We start from the raw sequence: 9,501 nt of genomic DNA on the forward strand, positions 1-9,501 counted from the left end.
TCTTCTTTTTTTTTTCTTTTCTTTTTCCTTCCCTTTCCTTCCTTTCTTTTTGGTTTAGAGAAGCCCTTTCAATATTTCCTTTAACCTGGGTTTTGTGTTGCTGTATTCTTTAAGTTTTTGTGGAACAATGCATTTTTGGTGGTTCTCATCAAGTTGAGTTAAAATCTTGAGGGCATGTCCACATGGCTTATGCAGAATTAGACACAAGAGTTTTTAGTTCTTGGATATGCTTAGAGAAAGAAATGGTTCTACAGCCTTCTTCAGGTTACAGAAGCCCTCTTTACATTGGGATCCTCAGGAGAGGGTCTCTAATTTAGTGCTTAGTAAGCTCCTAAAGAGAGGCTTCATTCACAGACATATTTGTAACCAACTTCAACTGCCTGCAGTAGCCATTTTAAACCAGAAATACTTTCAATTGTCTTTCGTTAGAGGTTAAGTATAGGCTTGGGTTGTCTTTAGTCTATCAAGAGATAATGTTTCTCCCTCCTAAAATGGATCATGCTCTAAATGAATGGGTTGCATTTTGGCAAATATAGAAATTATTTTCTGAATTTTATGTCTCTTATTTGCTAAGGCTGGGGCAAGTTAATGCAATCCTTTTACAGGCTTCTTTATCCTTTGAAAAAAGTAGAGATTATCTTACACATTGTGTTAAGAACTGAGTCAGAGGGAAATTTAGATCTTTTATGTCTTGATCACAGATGAGGAAAAAAATAGAAGGGGGGCCCAGTGTACTCCAGGGCATGACTGTCCAGGTATATTGTTGTCCTCTTCAGGTGAAGGCAAAAAGGCATTGACTGTCTTGGTCTAGAGGTACACTGTAGAAAGGCAGAGCAAAGATTGGTTAGAGTGAAGCAAGTGGCTTCAGATGGAATTGATGATAGGATGGTGTTTGGGTTAATTTCTATCAAGAAATGAGGTATATCTATTTTGTTGGTGGCTTTAGGGCTTTGAGCAAATATATATCCTTGTCTGCTTGGTTTCTTTTCTTGCAGGGTGAGAGTGTTACAATGGCAGTAGTAAAGATGGGAAGATCTTTGTATATAATGCATTCAACTGTAGGTTTGAGCTCTTTCTTTGGCTTCGGGGGATACTGGGAGAAGTTAAGTTAATGTTTCAGTATAATGCATCTGAACTGAAGGTTCTTCTCCCATTATTTTTCTATATCAGTGGAATTTCTAATGCTTAGTGGGTTATGGTATTAATATAGTGTTAATATCTTCACCTGGAGTATGTATCAAATATAGTGGGGATTACAAAGGTATATTCAGAACAGACATAATTGGTTACGAATAGAGAAGTCCTCTGAAACCTCAAGAAACAGTACTTCTGGTGTGCTTCTAATATAACAATTTGATGTGTAAAGTTCTAACCTGTTACAGTTGAAGGTGTGTTGTCACAGAGGAGGCAGGTCTGTTTCCAGTCATAGGGCTGAAGGGTTACATAGGAGATAAGGAAAATCTGTGAGTTATTGGAAATGATCACCCGTGTGGTATGACTAAGCCGAAGAAAAAGCCAAGCAAAGGTGGTAGGCTTTAATATAGAAAGAGTAGTAGTTGCATTGATTTTTATTGGAAATCATTCAAGTATGGTTTTTAGGAGACTGTCCAACTTTTTAGACTTGTTATTGGACCCTTGGTTTATTATGCTTAAAGAGATCCTGTAGATCCTTTTCTGGGTCAGTCCAACCTGCTTTGCCATCCAGAAATTAGCATTTGCAGTTTCTGACCAACACATGCCTGAGTGGTATGTATCAGATAATTCTGACACTTATGTATCCAAAAGAATGCTAAAATCTTCTATGAATATTTGATGGTCTTATCTGAATTTAGAGAAATTTTTTTTTTACAAAGAGCTCCTAATTCAGCTCAGGTCCAAGATTTAAACTCTACAGTTTGTTGTCTGAATACCTGGTGCATGGGGGTGGATCTTCAGAGGCAGCTGGCATTCTGCAAAAAGGGAGGGACCTAGATAAGTAGAATTAGAAAGAAGAGTCAATGGAATTTCAGAAGGAGAGAGGATGGCAGGAGAAGAGATAGAGGGAGATCTGGAATAGAGAGGCAACTGGAGGATTGGATAGAGAAATAAGTCTAATTGTTGTTTTTTTCAACTTGGTCATTAGTTTTGGCCAGATAATTTTTTTTCGTCTTTTCCAGGGTCGCACTTGTGGCATATGGAGGTTCCCAGGCTAGGGGTCTAATCGGAGCTGTTGCTGCTGGCCTACACCAGAGCCACAGCAATGCCAGATCCGAGCCCCTCTGCGACCTACACCACAGCTCACGGCAATGCCAGATCCATAATCCACTGAGCAAGGCCAGGGATCGAACCCGCAACCTCATGGTTCCTAGTTGGATTCGTTAACCACTGAGCCATGAAGGGACCTCCCAGAGAATGTTTTAATGAAGCAGGTTTTGATTCAGAATTCAGTTTGGAGGCTTACTTATACCAAATCAAAATGTGCTGCCCATTGAAACTGAGAAATCTTATTCAATTCTTTTGGAAAGTGTCTCTCAAATAAAAAATTTTATTCAAATCAAATCATTCATTGTTAAGTTATGTCCTTTAGAGAGATAGGCACAATAATGAGGAGTTCATTGAGAAAATGCATGTAAGAAGATGGCATGTTAGAAGCAGGTGTCTTTACTGAAAGGGTGGAAAGCTTAGACTTAAATTACTGCATAAGAGCTGGCAGTGGTTGGTGAAAAGTGGAGCTGGGGCACTTGGATTTTAGGCCCCCAACATGACTTCTCTGAAGGCAGACTCCCCAGTCTACACTACCTAACACCAGAGAGAACACCCTTTCTGGATCAAAGCCAAACTATCAGGCAATGGAAATCATGAGAAGAGAGCCTCATCTGGCTTATTGAAAACCCACTGCCAAGTGTGTCCACATGGATGCCAGTGTGATGGGCACTGCAAACTCACAAGACTCTGAACTTGGCTCCAACAATAGGCTTATAGGACATAATGTTGTGTTCTACCCAATGGTCCTCATTCCTGGGGTGAACAAGGCTTTTGATCAGCACAGCAAAAAATGGAATCACAAAAGAGGACAAAAGGGCATAAAAAGGAACGTCTGGATGCCCCTAGTGATGACAAAAAAAAATGGAACCAGTTAAAAAAAAAACAAAAACAGGAGTTCCTGTCGTGGCTCAGTGGTTAGCGAATCCGACTAGGAACCATGAAGTTGCGGGTTTGATCCCTGGCCTTGCTCAGTGGGTTAAGGATCCAGCGTTGCCGTGAGCTGCGGTGTAGGTTGCAGACCGGCTGGGATCCTGTGTTGCTGTGGCTCTGGCGTAGGCCAGCGGCTATGGCTCCAATTCGACCCCTATCCTGGGAACCTCCATATGACGTGGGAGCGGCCCAAGAAAATGGTAAAAAAACAAAACAAAACAAAACAAAAAAACAAAACAAAAAAAAACCTGGTCCCAAACTTAGAATAAATAGCTAAGGGAACTCAGTGCCATGAGAGATTTCATACATGGTGTTGACTTTACACATTGGTGTGGACATCATAAGCTGAGAGTAGTTTGTGGCACAAGGTGTTCCTGGGGTACCATACCTGGTCCAAGGCTGAGGTCCCTGGTCATGTGCAGTGGAGACTATACCTCACTGGGACCTCCAGGAATATTGGAAATACACTAAGTTGACTAAATGGAGAACAAGTAAAGGCTATTTTTTCAGAGCTCGCTCTATAGCAAGAGAAGTAGCATTTGAGAGACTGATAGGCAGGTAAGGGGGTGGGGAAGTTTTATAGTGGGAAAAGGGAGGTCTTCAGGTGTGTTTGAAGCAAAGTTGTTGGCAGAGGGCAGCTAGAGACAGTCTAACTAGAAGCAGGGTATCCTAGGTAATTGATTTGGTTTGTGAACTTTTTATCCTAAATGTGGCATATTTGGCTTTCTTTAATTCATTCTTATTTGGAAGTAGGGATGACCAAGTCCTGATAACCTGGGGTCAGAGGTTATGATTTTATTTCTGGGCTGGCTGTTGCAAAGGGTCTGTATCAGAATTCTGTTCTGGTCATAAGTGGTCTGACCATTGTTCATTTGTATTATAAGTCTCTCAGATCCTATTATCCCCAAGGCTACCAAGGAGTCTAGCTCCTTGATGGCATCTCCAGCCAAGCCAGGCCCATTGAACTCAATGATGCTGGTGCCTGTCCAGTGCATCCCATATTCCTTAGTTATACAGTGTCCCTCTAGGCCCTTCCACACTTCTACTAGCTGATATATTTTTCAGCCTTAAGTACTATATCTAGTGTATCATACCCACCGCTCTGAACTTTTTAATTCTTTATTGTATATAGTATATAAAACATAACTTTAGTTACTGGCCTGATGGCAAAGAGAGGAGATGAGGGTAAATCTTGAGGTTGGTTGCCAGGCAGATGCTTCTGCACCATCTTAGAGCAAAGAAGATGTGCGATCTTTTATAGAGAGTGGTGGTCCACTTCTTGGGGGTAAGAGAATTAAGAGATATGTGGGGATTCAAGTTATTCATGTTGTCTACATCCAGTGTCACTGGGTTCATTCACTCTGTAATCTCACCATTACAGATGAATGGATGAAGGAGATTTGAGAATATTACTCAGGCATAAAGCGGATGAAGTTTTTTTTTTTTTTTTTTTTTTTTTTTGTCTTTTGTCTTGTTCTTGTTGTTGTTGCTATTTCTTGGGCCGCTCCCGCGGCATATGGAGGTTCCCAGGCTAGGGGTCCAATCGGAGCTGTAGCCACCGGCCTACGCCAGAGCCACAGCAACGTGGGATCCGAGCCGCGTCTGCAACCTACACCACAGCTCATGGCAACGCCGGATCGTTAACCCACTGAGCAAGGGCAGGGACCGAACCCGCAACCTCATGGTTCCTAGTCGGATCCGTTAACCACTGCGCCACGACGGGAACTCCCGGATGAAGTTCTTCCATTTGCAACAAGCTGGAAGGATCTTTAGAGTACTCTGCTTAATGAAATAAGTTGTACAGAGAAAGACATACTCTCTATGTTGTCATTTAAATGTGGAACCCAGAAAAATAAAACAAAATGCATTTAATACAACAGAACAGACTCATAGATAATGAGAAGAAAGTAGTGGTTGCCAGTGGGGAGAGAGAAGGAGGGGGGGACAAGACAGCATAAAGGGTTAAGAGGTATAAACTGCTATGTATAAGATAGGCAGCAAGGATATATTGTACAGCAGAAGAAAGTATACCATTATTTTTAATAACTTAAATGAAATGTAATCATAAAACTATTGAATTATGTTGTTGTAGACCTGAAACAAATATACTATTGTAAATCAACTATGCTTAAAACAAAAAAAAGACAGGCTTGACTCTATTAACCGTACCATTCACTCTGGGTTTGAAGTCATACCCAACAGAAAAGATTTAGGAAAAATAAGATGTAAGAGGTTTGTTAAAAAAAAAAAGAGAGACAATACTCTTATTATTTCAAGATTTTATTATCTTTAAAGTCAAGCAAGAGAATTTACAGAGAAGTGATTACAGAAATTAAATAATTTTTCTGAATGCCAGGCCAACATAAGAACAAATTATCTCTATATGCCAGTAACAATGTACAAAATATATTTGGGATCTTAGAAGATTAAAACACAGAATCTTTGGCATTACCAACTTTTTCAAGACAAGATAATTATATTAAAAACATATAAGGAGAAAATAATGGGAAACTATTGTTTCTTTAGGGAAAATAACCCCATAAACCTAGTAATATCATTAATCCATTTGCTAACCTAGTCACTCAAAAAGACGAGGGCACATGAATACTGTTCCCCATTCTGTGTTTTGTATCCAACAAACAGTTGTCCCCATACAGCTCTTTGCTAGATCCCCCCATAGGGGCTAAAGTTGCCATCCAGAAAAGTTTCACATAGGTAGAGGGTTGTCATAAAGTAGCAGGGACACTAAGACCAAAACCTTACAAGGTTTTTGTTTTTGGGAAACAAAAGAAATTTAGCAACTACTCTATTGGGGGGGGGGGGAGGGAGTAGTGTTATGGTGCCCAAGAAAGCATGGCTTTTTAAAATTCATTCATTCATTCATTCATCAATTAATTTTGGCTACCAGGAGGCATATGGAGTTCCCAAGGCAGGGATCAGATTCCAGCCACAGTTGCAACCATGCTGTGGCAGCGCCAGATCCTTTAATCCACTGGGTGGGGCAAGGGATCCAACCTATGTCCTGGCACTGCAGAAAAACAGCCAATCCTGATCCCATTGTCCCATAGCAGGTACTCCAAGCATGGCTTTTTAGTGAAAAGTCTGGAGCTTAGTTTTGAAGCCAAGGTGGGTTGAGGGGTGGTATGGAGGGTGACCTCCCAAGAGAAAACCTAAGCAGCAGTGTGTGTGGTTATATGAAAGGACACCGTAATTCAAGTGGCTCTTTCTTTGCCCGGGTGACCTTTCTTCCTGGTTTTAGTCAGACATTGATGCAAAATTCTGCAGTGCAGCCTTGCATCCACAACATATCTGTCCATTGTGATTCTTATCAGGTGGGCAGTGTACCCAAAGCCCTTATCAGAAAAGAGAACTCCGTCCGGGTCCCCAGCTGGTAGCTAGGAATTGTGGGAAGAAGTTCATTCCTGGAACAGGCATTTCTGGGCCTTTCGCCGAGGGCCATAAGGGCGTTGGGGGCGCTCATGAAGACCTCGACAAGGAGAAGGGGGGAGAGGTTGGAGTGCTGAGTCGGGGAAAGGCTCTGCAAAGTAGAGGCCCAGCTCTGCGTCGTGGTGAGGAGAGCGTCTCTCAGGACTAGGGTTGGGACCCCAGGGCGAGGGTTGTGGGACTAGGCCCACCACGTCGCCATCAGAAGCCCTTCCAGGGGAGACGTAGAGCCCCGCAACTGAGCTGGCTGCAGCATCCATCTCAGCTGGCAGGAACTGGGCGTCTGAGTCCTCCTCAGAGACCTCTTCCTGGGCAGCGATCTCTAGGACAGATCCATAAAAGAATCCCTCCTCAAGGTCGATGTCCTCCTCCCCTGGAGAGCTCAGGACAGCACTTTGTTCTAATGCAAGAGCCGAATGGGCTGGCCCTCCCAGGAGTTCAAGGAGGGCTCCGGGGACAAGCACGAGGTGGCGATCCCCAAGAGATACTTGCATCACAGACGTGGGCTCGGGCTCTAGCAGCACGTCGACGTCGTCCAGGGTCAGGTTCAGGGCACAGCCAGCGTCAAGGAACACCACGGAGATGCGTGTGCCAGAAGCCAGGGGCCCTGTCTGGTTGTCCAGGCCGGGCACCGCCTCGAACCCGGGGTCCGCAGGCTCCTGGGTTCGTCGGCGCTTGGCAGGGCCAGGTCCTTCGGGCTGTGGGCCGCACCAGTCCTCGGGATAGGCGGCGCTGGGGTTGCGGGGCCGGCTGCCAACCATCTCAGTGGTGCTGCAGGCCCGGGGCCTGGCAGAGGGCTCGGAAGGGCTCGGTCCTGCAGGCAGTGACAGGTCGGCTTGACAGCTGAGGTGGGCCCAGGACCGTGGGGCGCTGGATCGCAGGACGAGGGACGAGTCTTCAGAGCTCTGGGGAGCCTTTCGGAAGTCCCTCAGTCCTGGCTTCTAGGGGAGCTGCGGAGATCGGCTTTATGTGTGTGGACTGGATCAGCTCCTCACGTGGACTGGTTTGCGCCAGAGTGGGCCAAGGATGTAAATGACGCCAGGCGGAACCTGAGTCGCACGCAAAGCATCCTCACGCCAAGTTCCGCCCCCTTCGAGGCTCCGCCCCTGGAAATGGCGTTTAACTGAGTTGCCCCGTAGCTCTGGCTGTGGTGGGTCGCACTGTAGAGAAATACTATTACAGGCCTCAAGGGGGCAGAGCAAACGTGCCTCTCTAGGCCTAGGCTTCCAGGGTCAAGCTTTCCTGGTGTCGACCTCAGATGCAGAAAACCTTAACCGGAAAACCGCTTAAACATCAAGTCCCACGGACGGAGTGCCGCCACCAGGACATTGTGATGTAGTTCCCTCGTCCCCTGAGACCTCGCCCTGGAAATGACCTTTTATCTTCTTTTAGTCTAATAGTGGGGTGAGTGTTTGGATGCCATCCATAAGCCTCTGTTTGCCTGAGTTGTTAATGATTATCAGATCCCTTCAGCGGTGTTGAATGGGAGAGCAATGTTAGAACTGAGTGTTTTAGTAGCAGCCTCTGCACGATCAACTTATTTATATATATATCTGTTTAGCACGAGGACGGTCATTGTTATACTTCTATCAACTGAACTAAGAGTTTTCTTTTTCTTTCTTTCTTTCTTTCTTTCTTTCTTTTTTTTTTGGCCTTTAGGGCCAAACCCGCAGCATATGGAGGATCCCAGGCTAGGAGTCGAATCGGAGCTGTTGCCGCTGGCCTATGCCACAGGCACAGCAACGCAGGATCCAAGCCGCGTCTGCACCACAACTCACGGCAACGCCAGGTCCTTAACCCACTGACTGAGGCCAGGGATCAATCCTGCAACCTCATGGTTCCTAGTTGGATTCGTTTCCGCTGCGCCAGGACGGGAACTCCAAGAGTTTACTTTTTCTAATTTGACCTACACTACACCAGAGAGGTGTATCTGTTGTAGCACAATTTACTGATGATGAAACGTCATGCCCAAGGATAAACCAATTTGCCTAGGAGCCCGGAAGTAGCCGAGCTTGGTCGGATCCCTCAGGCTCAGGTAAGATGATGCAGCACTTCTGATCTGTGTCATTTTAAAGCTGAGTCTACATGGTGGACCCTGGTGGCCAAGGGAAGGTGTGGCTCAGACCCTTCTCCAGTATTAAGGGAGAGAACATCCAATAATGATTTTGTGATAAGTCATACTTTCATTTTATTTCAGAAGTGAAACATTTCCTTCTATCCTTGTCCTCATTTTGTCCCTTTTTACAAAATAGCATCCTATGTGCTCTCATTTCGAGGCCCATATAACATTTGTTTATACATAATTATGTTTTTGTTTTTTAATAGACACACCTGGAGCATATGGAAGTTCCCAGGCTAGGAGTCTAATCAGACTTGCAGGCTGCAGGCCTATACCACAGCCACAACCTTGCCAAATCTGAGCCACGTCTGCAACCTATGCTGTGGCTCATGGCAACACTGGATCCTTAACCCACTGAGTGGGCCCAGGAATAGAACCCACATCTTCATGGATATTCTCAGGTTCATTTCTGCTGAGCCACAGTGGAAACTCCCAGAATTATGTTTAAGCTACTGGTGTGTGACTTGGCAGTCAGTGGCACTCTCTGGCCAATTACTGTAAAATTCAGATTCTTTGCCACATCCCAGAACCACTGATAAGAATTCCTGGAACCATGGGTGTAGAAATTCTCCTTGAGCACTTCCACAAAGATTCTGTTTAATGGCAAAGTTTAAGATCGCTGAGCTTGTTTTCATTCAGCAGTTGAGGTGTATCAGGTGGTTTGAGCTTGAGGTCATGTCCCTGCTTATTGACAACAAAGTCATGAAGGCCAGCGTTCAGGGGTTTTCTCTGCACTCCTGGTCCACATGTGCTCTTATAGCTGG

General features: G+C 44.7%; 1 protein-coding gene across 1 annotated transcript; it reads right to left on the reverse strand.

The window, feature by feature from the left end:
* Positions 1-5,438: 5,438 nt before the first annotated feature.
* LOC146397489 (proline-rich protein 23B-like) lies at positions 5,439-7,379 on the reverse strand. The gene has a single exon (XM_084989847.1). It carries the CDS (start codon positions 7,377-7,379, stop codon positions 6,591-6,593), a length of 789 nt encoding a protein of 262 aa, XP_084845973.1. The 3' UTR covers positions 5,439-6,590.
* Between the last annotated feature and the right edge of the window lie 2,122 nt (positions 7,380-9,501).

Source organism: Sus scrofa, chromosome 13 (genome assembly GCF_054392235.1).
Source record: "Sus scrofa isolate SSC_HxYL_T2T_F1_AM1 chromosome 13, Sscrofa_HxYL_maternal_Yorkshire_Landrace_v2.0, whole genome shotgun sequence".
NCBI lineage: Eukaryota > Metazoa > Chordata > Mammalia > Artiodactyla > Suidae > Sus > Sus scrofa.

Excerpts from the sequence above, each read along its gene's own strand:
- LOC146397489 (XM_084989847.1), bottom strand. The coding sequence starts at position 7,379 with ATGGTTGGCAGCCGGCCCCGCAACCCCAGCGCCGCCTATCCCGAGGAC.